Source organism: Pollachius pollachius, assembly GCF_949987615.1.
Source record: "Pollachius pollachius genome assembly, chromosome: 17".
NCBI lineage: Eukaryota > Metazoa > Chordata > Actinopteri > Gadiformes > Gadidae > Pollachius > Pollachius pollachius.
Genome location: NC_136950.1, coordinates 11408096 through 11424812, shown reverse-complemented (window position 1 = coordinate 11424812; position 16717 = coordinate 11408096). Strand labels below are relative to the sequence as shown.

Genomic DNA, 16717 nt, shown 5'->3' with positions numbered 1-16717 from the left:
TTGTAATTCAAAAGCAATTTTCCCACAAACTGCCTTCTGCTGCCCCTCTTAAACCAGGGCTGAAACGGTACTCATGCATGTCTCAACATACACATGCACACACACACACACACACACACACCCACACAAACACACACACACAGACACATAAACAAACGTAAGTGTGTACTTGTCTCTGGCACGGCAGTCCGGGGGGGGGGGGAAGGTCATTTGAGCATGAGGCCTCAATTTCATCACGCCGCTAAGCCAGGAGAAGTAGATGGGTCGACTAGCAATGAGGCCTACGTCTCAAGAGGTTGGATGGAGAGGTAGAGGAGGGGAAGAGGAGCAGGGTGATGGGTGAACGATCAGGGGGAGAGTCAATGGGTGAGAGCTTTCTTCTCTCATGTCTTCCACTTCTCGCCTCCCGTCTCTCCACAATACTTTTTTGGTTTGTTGTGCACTAGTTTGATCGATTTCTAGATTTAAAAAATATTTGATCAAAGGCGTGGACACAGGGAAGGCCACAGTTGAATGAGCGCTGATTACAGAGACGTGATTTCTATTGTTTTTATTTGTACCGTTTAGGAGAAAAACTAAATGGGAGCAAAGGGTCTGTCTGATCTCGGCACGTCAAGGCTTTAAATTTAAAATCCAAGGCATTCCTGCGGGAATTGCTGCTGCATTGGATAGAATCGCCTTTGTTAGATTGATCAAAAGGAACCTAGATTTAGAGGGAAAAATCGAGAAATATAAAAAGGAAAATAAAATGAATACATCAAAGTGGAGGCAAACATGCCTTCAAAAGTGTGAGAAAAACAAACATCAAACTTGGCTGGCCTGCATTCCGTTTTGCTTTGGTCATGATTGAAAAGGCTCAAGGATCAGAACGCTCTTGTTAGGGTTACGAGGACGGACGTCACAGAGAGCGAGGGAAGAAGATAAATAGAAGACACAAAATAAGAGATGGGGAGAGAAAATTTATGGGCAAGAGGAGGAGAGACGAAAATAGGAATGTCTTCAGATTCTCTAACGCGGAGAGAGAGTCTCACTGGACCTCAGCTGGGCTCAGGTCATTAGTAGTCATAGGTCTGCTGGAGTGTGGAGGGTTTGCAGGGCACCCGCTACACTTAATTTGAGCGGCGTAATAACAGCCTTCATGGGTCCAGTCATGTTTGCAGCCCCCTCACCGAGACTCAGCGTGAGAGACACGGGCCCGACTCATTGCAACTCAGAGAGGTTTCACATTCAATTAACCACATGGTGCAAGGCCCAAGACGGGCGCGCGCACGCACACACACACACACACACACACACTCACGTGCACACACATACATGCTGATGCACACATGTGCGAGCACATACAAACACACACCAAATGTTGCCCCGGCAACACCTCATCTCCATGCCTCCATATAGCCTATGTGGGAGAGTGACACAGCGTGGTCATTATTGCAGTACTAATTACTGCAGTGCATGATGGGAAAGAGCCCCCCACCCGTGGTGCCCCCAACTAAAAATCATCTAGCAGCCAAAGATATATATGTATAATATATATATATATAAGATGCTGCAGACGATTCACTGGGGAGCAGTGAGTCACACACAGCGCACGCATTACCAGTGATCGCGCCCCCCCCCCCGCCCACTTCCATTCTAGATAAGACTCTCCGTTGTGGCACACAGCCCCTTCTCTTAGATCTCGCAGACCCCTTGTGACCTAACGTCACCCTAACCACATGCCAAATACTCTCCAAACATTTGTGCACAACACGTGCACAAACACACACAAACACACACACACACACACACTAGATGAATCAAATAATTGACAGAGGCAAGTGGTGTTGTGGTTTTCGGGCGATATAAAGCTGCAATCAGACCACCGTCACACACTGGAAGGCTGACGCGTGTGTTGTTTTAAAGCACTTTCATGTCTCCCCAGGACGCCTGATGGTGGTGTTAAGCTGTGTGTGTGTGTGTGTGTGTGTGTGTGTGTGTGTGTGTGTGTGTGTGTGTGTGTGTGTGTGTGTGTGTGTGTGTGTGTGTGTGTGTGTGTGTGTGTGTGTGTGTGTGTGTGTGTGTGTGTGTGTGTGTGTTCAGTGTTTGGCCCCCCACTGAGCCTCTTTGGTCCAGGATTGGCAGGGCTCTAAATGGGATGTCATACTCACCCCATGTGGAGCGCAGGCTCTTATTTATGTATTTATTTCCACACATACATATTTATTAATTATTTTGCAAAAAAATTGAAATGGTTTGAAATTCTAGACTCTGCACCGCCCACTGCTAAGTAATCAGTTTTTTGTTAACACGGTATAGATCATTTTCATTGGAAATTACTTTTATGTTTCCTCACTCAGTCCTTCACTGTATTCAGGTGGGCTTGGTGAAATCAATATATGTGATATATCTATATTCATGTTTATACATAGATTCATATCTATATACATATATATATATAGATCCATATCAACATTCATGTATATATGTAGATCAATATCTATACACATGTATATATTGAGATCCGTGTCTATATACACAGAAATCCACATCTGCATGTGTGTCATTCGGTCATATTTAAGGAAGAATTTAAGGATTGTAATTAAGGGTGAACCTGTATTTAACTCTCTAAACCCTGCATCTGTTCTTGTGCGATGTCAACACAGGATTTAGTCAACATAACGATGAGCGAGGCAGAGAAGAGGAAAAAAAGAAGATGATTTTCCCCTCATTCAGCAGCTGTCAGTGGCCACATGTGGAGGCAGCTAATTACCATTTACAAATCAAACTGAGAGGAAAAAGAATGCTTACACACTCATGTGTGTGTGTGAGTGCATTCATATGTGTGTGTGTGCGAGTGTGAGTATGTTTGTGTATGTGTCTCTGATAGTGGGAGTGTGCCTGGGAGTGTGCCTGCAGGTGTGTGTGTTTGTGTGTGTGTGCGTGTGTGTGTGTGTGTGTGTTTGAACATGTGTGTGTGTGTCAGTGAGTTTAGTCTGTCTGCATGGGTGTGTGTGTGTGTGTGCGTGTGTGCCTTTGTATGTGTTTGTGTCTGTGTGTGAGTGTGTGTGAACATGTGTGTGTGTGTGTCAGTGTGTGAGTGTCTGTCTGCATGTGTGTGTGTGTGTGCGTGATTTTGCATGCGTTTGTGTGTTTGTGTGTGTGCATGCGCGTACAGAGGCATCAGGGCCTGTTCCTGTGTGTAGTGCTTCTTGTCCCCAGGAAGCCGGGGCTAATGCATGTGTCAGGGATGTGCGGCTGATGATGAAGTGGGCCTACCCCCGTCGTCAGCTGTTAGGCGCCCACGCCAGCGGTAGGCATGGAAACGTGACAAAAAAAGAGCCAGAAATGGAGGTCATCCGCACAGCACCTAGCTGCTTAGTTACCATCCGTGAAACGCGCAGGTAATTTGCCGTGCATTGCTTCTGCAACGCGCCATGACTCATAGATAGAGTCGTGGCCTGGCAAGATGGGCACATCTTGAGTCGTGAGCGACACATGCAACGCACCAGCGGCCGTTCATTCATCACTACGCCCACACTGCCTCTACACAACTCTTCATACGCTCCCACTCGCTTCTCCTGCTAATGAGACACGTTCGCTAACTGCAAGCTGCCGCTGACGACGATGCCCCGCTTACAACAGGCCCGCCATGGCGGGCACGAAGGGCTGATCCTCTGTTGTGTTCTCGTACCCCAGCCTCCTAGTCAGATGGTGCAGGGTGCAGAGAGACCCAGTGTCTGAGTTGGAGGACAGTGTGTGAGGGCCACACCAGTATCTGAGGGGCGGACCAGTGTCTGAGGGGTGGACCAGTGTCTGAGGGCCACACCAGTATCTGAAGGGCGGACCAGTATGTGAGGGCCGGACCAGTGTCTGAGAGGCGGACCAGCATGTGAGGGCTGGACCAGTGTGTGAGGGATAGACCAGCATGTGAGGGCTGGACCAGTGTGTGAGGGATAGACCAGCATGTGAGGGCTGGACCAGTGTGTGAGGGATAGACCAGCATGTGAGGGCTGGGCCAGTGTGTGAGGGATAGACCAGCATGTGAGGGCTGGGCCAGTGTGTGAGGGATAGACCAGCATGTGAGGGCTGGGCCAGTGTGTGAGGGATAGACCAGTCAGTAAGAGCGTATTTGTATCAGACATATATTTTTTGTATGCAATGGGTATGCGTATGCGTGTGTGAGTTTTTCTTTGTGTGTATATACGGTGTGTGTGGGTGTATGTGTGGGTGTATGTGTGTGTAAGTGCATATATACTGTATATGTGCCTTTATGTGTGTGTGTGTGTGTGTGTGTGTGTGTGTCTGTGTGTGCGTGTGAGGGATTATATATATATACGGTGTGCATGTGCGTGCGGGGGTTGATGGTTCCTGCCACACTGTGCTTCAGGGGGGTGCTGATGGTTCAGTGACGAAGAGGCATGCCACTTATCAGATTGTGGGGGGGGGGGGGGGAGCGAGAATGTGTGTTCGTAGGGGTGTGTGCATTTTTAAGTTTGTATGTGTAAGTGTGTGTGTGTGTGTGTGTGTGTGTGTGTGTGTGTGTGTGTGTGTGTGTGTGTGTGCGTGCGCATGAGTTGTGTGTATGTGTGGACATGTGTGTGTGTCTGTGCGTGTGTGTGTGTGTGTGTGTGCATCTGTGCATCTCTGTGTGCGTCTGTGCGTGAGAGAGAGAAAGAGAGAATGGGAGGTTTGAAGAAGAGGGGTAAGGATAAGTGGGGTGTAGTTATGCCAGAACCCATTAAAGCCTACAGATTGACATGCAAAGATGAGAGAAAAACGCAGTCCCACACACAATGCACGGAGATCCTTCCTGCTGGTGGTGTCGTGACAGTGCCTCTGAATTAAAAAATACCCCTTCCTTTTCCTCCTCCTCTCTCTTCTAACCCGCCCCTCCTCTCTCTTCCTCCTCGCTGCCCTAGTTCACTCCAATGAACACACCCCACCCCTCCCAGAACCCCCCCCTCTCCTCCTCTCCCCCCTCTGCCCTCTCCCTCCCCTCCAGCCGCCACCCGCCCATCCTCATCTTTCATCTTTCCTAGAATTCATGATGCGACGCTGTGGCTCCTACCGCTAGCGTGCAGAAAACACACAAACACACACACAAACACACACTCATATAAATGTATACATACACACACACACACCGCAAACAAGCATACCTACTGATATACTCTCTCTCTCTCACACACACACACACACACATCCATACAGAGAGATTCACACACACACACACACACACACACACACACACACACACACACACACACACAGATGGAGTCAAGGCATTCGTGAAGGAGGTCAGTCCTTCAAAGCAAAGAAGAAAAAAACATCTCATTAGGCCCATTGAGGAGTGGCAGGGCCGGGCCGAGACGCCACTGTTGTCTGGCTGCCTGCTACCAGGGGCCCGGGGCCAGGCCCTCCCGACAACATCCAAACACAGCCAATAGGAAGGAAGAGTAATGATCGCATGCTATCCACTCGAGAGAACATGCATGATCACAGACAATGGTTACAGGGGATAATACAAAGCCCGCCTTCCCGCTGCACTCATGCAAACACGGATGCATGTATACACACACACACACAGGCACGCCACACAAGTGAGCACACACACATACACACATACACACACACATGGGAGAACACACACATACACATACACACATACACACACACACACACACACATGTGAGCACGCACACATACACACACACACACAGAGATGCATACACACACATGTGAGCACGCACACATACACACACACACACACAGATGCATACACACACCTTACAGGCACACACACGCACAGACACACACCCCTCTTCACTCAAATACACTGGGTCTAGACACAATAACCCCTTCAATCATGTCATGCACGCATACACATACACACCCATACACACACACACACACACACACACACACACACACACACACACACACACACACATGCATCATCTGCACCCACAGACGTCCTAAAAACAACAGTGGCTGTTGTGCGCTCTCCGCCCAGGGCTGGTATTTATGTGGTCCATGTTCCCGGCCGTGCACCATCCATCCATAAGTAAATAGCCTATTCATTACTGCGAACAGTGTCCGGCCTGCCCGGCTATGCAGGCCATGCAGTTGTACCGTTCCCCCGCAGCCTAACCCATAGAGGACTGTGAGGAGAGGAGGAGAGGGAGCGAGGAATGGCGGACCCACTGCGGTGGCTCGCTTCAGGGGCTTTTCAGAGCCCAGCCTTTTCCCTCCCCATCGTGAACACATTCACTGGCTCTTTCACTCAACGTCTACTCACCCCTCCCAGCATATACATGGCCCAGCCGCCCTGGGTACAGCCACCCTACCACGACCACCTCTCTATCAGCCCCCCGCCCCCCCCCCCCCCCCCCCCCCCCCCCCCCCCCCCCCCCCCCCCACCAAACACCCCGATTTCTCTGTTACTTTTCATGTCTGCCACCAATCCCCCATCTCCCCCCCTCCCCCCCCAGCTCCAACCACCCCCGCACATCCGACAATCAGGCTGTCCATTAGGTGTGAACCAGCGCATGGTCACGTCCAAAGAGGCCTGGCATGCAGATTAGCGCAAATTGCAGCATCTTGCAAAGTCTCGTCGGAGGAGGAGGGAACGTGAGGCCTGAAGATCTGAAGTGAGTTCAGGATAGGGACGGCGTACGGGGACGGACACCTACTGTATACCTATACTGATATCAGGCACTGGGTACGTCGGGGCATAACGATATTACTGTCTTTAATGATCAAGTCCCCGGAGCCCATTGTACAGCGATAGTCAGATGTTCGTATTTGAAGAAAGTACGTATCTTTTATTCATTTAGGCTGCATCAACGTTACGCTTCTGTCTTTTTTGCAGCTGAGTCGCATCGTGTTTACCCCGTGTTTATCTGTTCTGCTCTCTGCCCCTGTCTTTTCATGGCTGTTAATTGTTATTAGGTCTATTTATTTTTGTTTGCCCTTTACATTTACATTTTCACTACATAACAATGTGTGAGTGTATAATAGTTAATTATTCAAAACATTGTGAGCAGTTGCTACAGAAGGAAGTGGACATATTATGAGAAAAATAAAGCAGTGTCTTGCTGTTCTCCGTTTATCTTTTCTTTTAGACGAAAATAACCGATAAGAGTGCCGTTAAAGTACCAGATCGATAAGCTGTAAGGACAAGAGTGGTAGTGGTTGTTAAGATGCTTAAATCTTAACAATACCCATCCCTACTTCAGGGAGAGAGAGGGGGAGATAATAACAGGGAGAGGAAGAGGGAGAAAAACCAAAGCTCGATATTTAGAGAAAGTAACAGAAGGAAAGGGAGAGAGAAAGATTAAAAAAACAGGGGGAGCGGGAGAGAAACGGATCGTACATACACGTGTGTGCCTGTGAGTGCGAGTGCCTGTATGTGAATGTATGGATGTGTGTACTCTGACTTCTCAAGGAGTAGGAGGAGGATTGTCCATTCCTGCAAATGAAAAGATGAACACCGGCAAGACCTAACCTGACGCCGACGCAATCTTTCTGGATACTTTTGATGCAGCGCAGGGGTGCTCATACATGAAAATTCACTTATGCTAATTCTCTGCACCAACCGGAAGACTGCAGAGCTATTGGAGGCACAGAGGCATCCGAATAACTGTCAAAGTCTGTGAAACAAAAGCTGATTATAGAGAGGCACCTGACGCATCTTCCGCAGGACTGGAACTTCTCCTGCGGTTTATTTCCCCCCACCGCAGGCTATTTCACTCTAGGAGGGTTAAGTCTCTCCATAACGACACCGCACTCCATTTCATAGGCAAGTTGTGACTGATCTCCGCGGCTTCTAATACCTGACTTTCCAAACTGAGGAAGTAAAGGGAGATAGGGACTGGGGAGAAGCTAGCAGTGCTCTGTACATCCCACACAGCAGTCCAGCCTGGACTCAAGTGGCTGGGGTGGTGAAGGGTAGAGGGTGGAGGTGGAAGTGGTGAGGGGTAGAGGGTGGTGGTGGTGGTGGTGAGGGGTAGAGGGTGGAGGTGGTGGTGGTGAGGGGTAGAGGGTGGAGGTGGTGAGGGGTAGAGGGTGGTGGTGGTGGTGGTGAGGGGTAGAGGGTGGAGGTGGAGGTGGTGAGGGGTAGAGGGTGGAGGAGGTGAGGGGTAGAGGGTGGAGGTGGTGGTGAGGGGTAGAGGGTGGAGGTGGTGGTGGTGAGGGGTAGAGGGTGGAGGAGGTGGAGGAGGTGAGGGGTAGAGGGTGGAGGAGGTGAGGGGTAGAGGGTGGAGGTGGTGGTGAGGGGTAGAGGGTGGAGGTGGTGGTGGTGAGGGGTAGAGGGTGGAGGAGGTGGAGCAGGTGAGGGGTAGAGGGTGGAGGAGGTGGTGGTGAGGGGTAGAGGGTGGAGGAGGTGAGGGGTAGAGGGTGGTGGTGGTGGTGAGGGTGAGGGATAGAGGGTGGAGGTGAGGGTGAGGGATAGAGGGTGGAGGTGGTGGTGAGGGGTAGAGGGTGGAGGAGGTGAGGGGTAGAGGGTGGAGGTGGTGGTGAGGGTGAGGGATAGAGGGTGGAGGTGAGGGTGAGGGATAGAGGGTGGAGGTGGTGGTGGTGAGGGGTAGATGGTGGTGGTGGTGGTGAGGGGTAGAGAGTGGAGGAGGTGGTGATGAGGGGTAGAGGGTGAAGGTGGTGAGGGATAGAGGGTGGAGGTGGTGGTGAGGGGTAGAGGGTGGTGGTGGTGAGGGGTAGAGGGTGGAGGTGGTGGTGAGGGGTAGAGGGTGGAGGTGGTGGTGGTGAGGGGTAGAGGGTGGTGGTGGGGTTCTGTGTGGTTTCATCCAGTCATTTCACTTGCCAGCACACGATAAAGAGAAATGATAGACCACTCTGCCAGTGTTAATCATCCACACATATGGGCACGCGCGCACACACACACACACACACACACACACGCTCTTCCATCTAGTGAGCAAATTAGACCCTGGGGATCTAATCTTAAGAAAGCAACTAAATAAATCGATAACTAAAGAAATAAATAAACAAAGCTAATTTGATGTCAACAAGCGCTTCAAACTGAACTTTATTCAAACCAATCCATTTCTGAGTGTTCTGTGTTTAACCTTGGTGTTTACATAGGGATTGGAATACACCCTAGGGGGATAGGAATACACCCCCCCCCCCGAGCCATGACCTCATAAACCTCTCGGCGTCTTCTCTTTACCTTTAGTTGATATTTTTTGCTATACTGTGTGAATGCCGGCGTGCTAAACTGGTCCAATTAAAGTAATGTACACAGAAAAAAACACCCGGGGCCCCGCACTGCCCGGGGCCCGAAGTTATGCCGTATTCAAAGGAGCAGGGAACGTGAACTCCCCCGCGATCACAAACATGCTGCTTGCCTTGCCTTTTCACTTTAACCGCAAGACAACTTTGTATTTCCAAGTTGGAAGCACTTTATTCTTTTCACCTCACTTGATGCGATACGAGATACGATGTCAGCACGGTCGAGGTTGGGTTAGAGACATTCACTCTGTCGTGCTGCCATGATACCTATTGATCCTCAATCCGTTGTTTATTCCGTTGTTTTACAATGATCAAGCAATATAGAATCAAGGGTAAATAATGGCCAATACCCTGACCTGAACCCAAAGGTGAAGTGTCTTTTGTTTGTGGCACGCACACACAAAAAAGTGTTCATTCTATAATGTAAACCAGATAAAAGAAATGCTCTGTTTGGGTCGGGTGAAGGCTGATTATAGAGAGCCCCCCCCCGAACAAGCAGCCTTACACAAAACGATCTGAAACAAAAGACACCTTGAAGCTCTGTTTTGTTGCTCTTTGTTGTTGCTAATTAAGAGGCATATACCCTCTTGGCTCAATATTTTCCTCTTTTGAAGAGACATCGGAACAAACAGCGAGGGAGCGGGGGGGGGGGGGGGGGCGAGGCAGCGCAAACAGGGGCAAACGCCAAACAAACAAACAAACAAACAAACAAACAATCAGGACCGTTATGTAAGCCCTCTGGTCCGTTTGGATAATCTCAAAAGGTCCCGTTGGCTTTCTCCGCGTGCTGAAGCAGCTATTCAGACGCCGCGCATTAGCACTTGTATGGCCCGTGCGCGAGCGTTGCATTGTCTGGCGCCCCACCGACAAATGTGAACGTGTCGGATGGCAAAACGTTGCTGCTGCTGCATGTGATTATGAATAATACATGTGTGCCCTTATTAAAAATAATCGGCTTCAAAAGTGACAGAGGGCCTTTGAGGTCAATACCTCCCTAACCAGCACCGCCAGCACCAGCAAATACCTTCACTCTCTCTCACACACACACACGCACGCACGCGCACACACTCATACATACACCAGCATGCACACACACACACACACACACACACACACACTTCTCATAGAGTTCAAGGAGACAGACCTGTGATTAGGCCCGGCAGCATCCTGAGAGCACATTGAAATTCACACCAAATGCTCCGGCAGGCAAAGTGGAATTCAAATCAAAGTGAACGCAACGATTGGAGCCCCAGGGGATGGCAGGATGTGTGTGTTTGAGGGGTGCATGTAGGGAGGTGGGGTGGGTCGGTGGGGGGGGACGGGTTGGTCAGACATCATCGTTGTCCTTACCTGAACATGTCGCCCAGGCCCTTCAGCACGCCTTTCTTGCCTCGGCCCTTTTCCCGCTCTTTGCCGTCCACGGAGCTTTTCCCCGATCCATCGGCTGACTCTTCGTCTGCTTCCGGCTCCTTCTTCTTCTTCCTCCGGCTGCGTTGCTCCGGGGGCGGGGGCTGCAGCCTGCCGTTGTCCCGGGACGTGTCGGAGCCCCGCGGACGACGCCCCGGCCCGAGGGACACGGGGGAGTGGGGGTCCCCGGTGGTGGAGAGGGAGTCCCTCCCTGAGCGGGTGCTGCCCTCTGTGTCCTCGTCCACTGGGGGAGAGAGAGAGAGAGGGAGAGAGAGAGAGACAGGGAGAGAGAGAGAGAGGGAGAGAGAGAGACAGGGAGAGAGAGAGACAGGGAGAGAGAGAGACAGGGAGAGGGAGAGAGACAGAGACAGAGAGACAGGGAGAGGGAGAGAGACAGAGACAGAGAGACAGGGAGAGGGAGAGAGACAGAGACAGAGAGACAGGGAGAGGGAGAGAGACAGAGAGACAGGGAGAGAGAGAGAGACAGGGAGAGGGAGAGAGAGGGAGAGAGACAGAGAGACAGGGAGAGGGAGAGAGACAGAGACAGAGAGACAGGGAGAGGGAGAGAGAGACAGAGAGACAGGGAGAGGGAGAGAGAAAGGGAGAGAGAGAGACAGGGAGAGAGAGAGACAGGGAGATAGAGAGAGACAGGGAGAGAGAGACAGGGAGAGAGCGAGAAACAGAGATGGAGAAAGAGACAGGGAGAGAGAGACAGGGAGAAAGAGAGAGACAGAGACAGAGAGAGAGAGACAGGAGAGAGAGAGAGAGAGAGAGAGAGAGAGAGAGAAAGAAAGAGAGACATATACAGAGACAGAGAGAGACAGAGACAGAGACAGAGAGAGAGACAGAGACAGAGACAGAGAGACAGGGAGAGAGAGACAGAGACAGAGAGAGAGGGGGGGGAGAGAGAGAGATGGGGGGGAGAGAGAGAGAGAGAGAGAGAGAGAGAGAGACAGAGACAGAGAGAGAGACAGAGAAAGAGAGAGAGAGAGAGAGAGAGAGAGAGAAATGGACGCATAGACACAGAGTGGGATAGAGGGAACCCACAGAGGGAGAATGAGCGGGTTGGGTGAAGAGATAGGGATTGAAACGAGAAATAACCAAATAAGTAAAATTCACACCTGCTTATTTTGAGTCAAAGCAATAATATGGTAATGCACAAGGCCTCCTTATTCCTATTCTCTGTATATTCAACACCTCTATTAAATTGACTTTATTTTGTTGAATAGTGTTGAAGATGTTTTCGAGCTGATCAACCATTACTCGTTACACTCCCAGATAAATCATTCCTCATCCACCAAGGTAGGGAGCAGTACAAATCATTCCACTGAATTTCATGTTATGAATATATATTCATAAACTTTGCACGTCAGCAATATCAATCAGCGTCTCCACTGGCGTCTGAACTAATTCCGCCGCGGACTTCAAATTAAAATTCTCCTTGGAAGACACCGGGTTGATTACGCGCAAAACTTTCACATGGCATCACACCGAGACCGATGTGCAAAACCTAATTAACGTGTCACTAATTATACATTTAAAATGATCCCCCCCGCGCCCCTAAAGGGTTCGTGGGGAAGCGGGGAAGATCTTAATTGCAAAAAACACGGTACGCATGGCGAAAGCCGTCAACAGTGTTTTCGTGGGGTATCACTCGCCCAGAGCGCCAAGGTAGATGTCCTTTAGATTAGAGGTTTATTACGCCGTCGCACCTTTCCTCATCTGGGTTGTTGCCTTTTGATGGGAGCCGAGGAACATGCTTATCTATGGGCAGGTTGGGCTTTGTGACACAGACTTTCAGCACACAGAGATAGATACGACATTGAGACGCAGCGGGATGAGTTAAGTGCATGGAGGAGGGGGGTCCCACACATTTAAATGCAAAATCCAGCCCCCCCCACCTCTCGCGCTCCCCTTCACCATGTGTGTGTCAGGGTATGGGATCTGTTGCACTCGGAGAGATAGTGAGACGAGGCGGTAGGCGTTTGGTGGATTGAGTTGGACAGAGTCCTTTTTAATTAACCGTTCTTCGCTCCCAGATACCCAGCCTACCCTCATCAGGTGTGGGACACGATAAAGCAGATGATAATACCTAAGATTATGGATGGCTGGGATTCATATCACTCATTATGCTGTTCGCTTATCATTCACTTAAGCACAAAGGCTAGGAAGATTGAGAAAAAGAAGAAGCTGGCATTTACGAAAAGTTTGCAATTAGCAATTGTATTCATGTCACTCTGCTTTATTTCTCTTATCTCTTATTATTTCTCTTCCTTTCAAACACAGTCAGTTCTGGTGCTTCTGGGGGAGCAGTGTGTGTGTGTGTGTGTGTGTGTGTGTGTGTGTGTGTGTGTGTGCGTGTGTTTGTGTGTGTGTGTGTGTGTGTGTGTTTGTGTGTGTGTGTGTGTGTGTGTGTGTTTTTGTGTGTGTGTATGTGTGTGTGTGTGTGCGTGCGTGCGTGTGTGTTTGTGCATGTGTGTGTGTGTCTGCATGTCTGCAGCTACATGTGCAAAACACAACGATACAAACAACACACTGCAGCAAAGTGCTATATTTAATAACACAGAACACATAATAATATTAAATATTAAGTATTCAGGGGGTGTGAAACAATAATAACTACATCCAAACTGGACTTGTCACTCACAGACAATTTCTTGCCCATGTTTCCCGGCACAAGCCTAGCGGGATGAAACCCAATTGTGCAACGACTGAAAAACAACACTCACTGAAGGTCTTGCCAGACAAGTCAAACCCCCAGAATCCTCCAGCTGCATTACCAACCCCAGTCAAAAGTTCCAAACCGTGTAGTGCCTTCCTTTGTTTTATCCCATGGTTTCTTTACTTTCCTTACAATAAATAAATACAAATACAATAAAGACGCAGCGAAGGAGGAAGGGAGGGGCCGCGTGGGCACATTGCCCGGTAGGCTATCTCGGGGGGTTCAGATTCTCCCCCTCAGCCGATGCCACGTCCTTATTTTATGTAAATAAATAAAAAGTCTGGCGAGCGGCAGAAGGGGAAAGCGGCTTATCTGTCAACTTTGACTATTAACCTCAGAGACAAGCACGGGCCGCTTGCTTTTATCTAAATTGAAAAACAGAGTTATTTGAATATCACGGGGAGGGGAGAATGCAATATACCTCTGCAGGGGGAAAAAAATAAATGCGCGCTTCCCCCCATTATTCTCCCCCCCCACCCCCCCGAGATAAGACTGTATTTAGCGCCTTGCAAACAGAGCTTATGAGAAGAAAGCGATTCAGGCAAATAATTTCCTCTCCTCTCCTTCCTCAACCTCCCCCTCCTCCTCTCTTCCTTTCTTTCTCCTCCAAATATCCCACCAGCTGTTTTAATGGAATCCTTTAACGCTGAATGGAAATTCGGTATCTGTGCGATTACTCTTGTGCTATTGCCGCGTTATTACCTGTCCCCGGATGTACGGCGTCTGTCTCTATATTCGCAAAGCGGTGGCTTCTTATGTCGTCGCGACGCCCGGGCTGAGATTGATACATTCGCTCAAGCGACAGCGGAGCGCGACTGCCTCTTCCTTCCCCGTCTCTCTCTCAGCGTGCTGCGGAGACAACCCCGGCCTCGTGTATAGCAGCCTAGGCTGAGGACACTCACCCCGAGCCACGGAATAAAAATACAACACGCACCAACCCTCTGGGCCCCCGCATGCTGTGCAGTGCACGTTTTTATGTTGTTGTCGCTCTAAACACAGTCGAACAACGCGGTGTTAGCGCGAGCTCGTGCTGGCGGTGTGCACTCTAAGAAGACGCCGTGGTAAACCGCGGCATGTTGTTTTGTTTTGCGTGTAGTGTGGCGCCGGTGGAAGGAGCGACGGCGTGCACTTTAAGTGTGTGGAACCCGCTACCCCACCCCCCGTCCCCCTTCCCCCCCCCACCCGGTGGGACTACGTGTTGTCTGGAACCCTTCTCCTCAAAATCACATGTGTGAATATTAATGATGGCGAATTAGAGACTCCTATTGTGCGCATGCTGCTGGAGTAAGTGGGGGATTTGTAACCTACTTTGGGTTGGAGATGATTCCTGACATAGCCGAGGGGTCTCATGGGGTGGGTTGCAGCTTGCCTGTCCCATTGTGTTTGTGTTGATACGCCCCGATGATTACTCGTGACGGTGAGAGCACTTCATCGTCAACAAACACAAACCCTCTCATGCAATACTCCAGGGTATAGGAGTATAACATTATAGTTTCTAATTTCACTTGGATTTGTATTGAGTATATCTATGTGTAGAAAATGTCTTGCTCTGAAACCTCTGCTGGCATTGTAATTTCCGTTTCATAATATGATTTATGTCATCAATACTTAAATGTGCAGTGAGTAGGATTTAGTGGCATCTAGTGTTGAGCTTGCGGAATGCAACCAACTGAACCCCGGCCTGCCCCAAACCTCCCCCCCAATTCCCTTTCATTCTAGGGTAAAGTAAAAAAACGATTGTTATGTCATGGGATTATACACTAATTAAAACATACTTATGAATATTATATTCCATTTCCGGCAATTCCGAAGAGCTTGTAACGTATTCAACACTTACACGTCTCCATTCCAATGTCCTCCTCTGTGGCCACGGCAACGGACGTGTCGTACGACTTGTCGATGGCCGCCCGGAAGCTCTCGTTGCAGCCCCGCCCCCGATTGATATGCTGGCGTGGCCTGTGCACGTTGATGTCGCCGTTGAGCGACGCCTCTGCCACGGCCGTCTGGAGGCTCTCCAGGGAGCTGGACTTCTTCAGGCCGAGCGAGGGTCCCACTTCCTGTTCCGAAGTTCCTGTCGACACACGGTGACAGAGTGAGTTTATAGCCGTCTGATGCAATTCAAAGCGTCAATATAAAAAGCATTTTAAGAGCTGTATTTTATGTAAATATATGGCTGGGTGGGAGTGAGTGAAGGCGAAATAGAAAATTAAAGCAATACGTTTCAATCGACATTTTGAAAACGGTCTCCTAACATCATGTTTTAGTTTTTTCAATTTGTATTATTTTAAATTGAACGATTTACATTTCTACATACACTCTCTCACACACACACACACACACACACACACACACACACACACACACACACACACACACACACACACAGGGGTACACACAAACCCAGATTCTAGCAGCTTTCAAATGGATAAAAATGGACTACCAATGTATGTTAAATATATTATAGACATATTATCAAGTTCAATAAAAGTATAAAAAGTAAGTATCGAAAAGAAATCGCACAAACTGTTGATTCCAGAAGTGAAATTGCATTTAAGTTTACCTAAATCTAGCCATGGTGGCCCAGGAACACTGTTATCGCTCAGCTCAATCGTTCTTTGCTTGTTCAGCACATTTATGTTGAAAAAGTGCTGCATTCACCTTTTTTTAGATACCATTCTTATAACCCAAGCAGTAGAATCACCCCATAACCGTAAATTTTACACCCTTACTTTTTAATGGAACGTGGGACTCAATTTAAAGTACAGAGGGGATGCCTGAACCACTGCTGAACCAAGTGTTGTCTCACAGTTATTCGCTTTTTATTACGTTTTGTTTGAGATGAAGTAATACAGAGCTCTTGCCATGCAATTCCCAACCAGAAGGGAGGCAAAAAAGGTGACGCAAATTAGGTTCAAGGAATTAATGATGCCATCGGACAGCCAATACAGTGATGCACACCAAGAAGAGGCCATTATACCCCTGCTGAGACACTTCGGCGGTGAACGCCATAACTCAACCTTTGTCCTGGCGCCGACAGAGTTTTTAAAGGGAAATGATGAGGCTGAAGTATAAGGCGTACAAATGGAACACAGTTGGCAGAACAATCATCCCCATCTGCCAGATGCAATATAATAATGAAGATAATACAAAGAAAGTTTAAATGGACTGTGAACTTCATTCCGATTCCTTAAGTAGTCATGGGAGCGCGGGCAGGGTTGGGTGGGAGTGATTATTTTGACGAGCGTTGCACCGTGAAACCGTGATAAAGCGGCAAAGGACAGAGGCGTTTAAGAAACATGAATAAATAAAATGATGACCGTTCATTACCAAAATTGGTTTCTTTCACACAGTCACAACCCA

At 49.0% G+C, this 16717-nt stretch overlaps 1 protein-coding gene across 4 annotated transcripts in view; it reads right to left on the bottom strand.

Annotated features, from left to right (window-relative positions):
- pard3aa (par-3 family cell polarity regulator alpha, a) overlaps nucleotides 1–16717 on the bottom strand; it is a 353818-nt gene that overhangs the window by 91840 nt on the left and 245261 nt on the right. For all 4 annotated transcript variants that reach the window (XM_079755248.1, XM_079755251.1, XM_079755250.1 and 1 more), the window contains 2 exons: nucleotides 15195–15428; nucleotides 10579–10879 (listed from right to left, as the gene is read on the bottom strand). In XM_079755248.1, the coding sequence (XP_079611374.1) occupies nucleotides 10579–10879; nucleotides 15195–15428 (535 nt within the window). The remainder of the gene's footprint in view (nucleotides 1–10578; nucleotides 10880–15194; nucleotides 15429–16717) is intronic.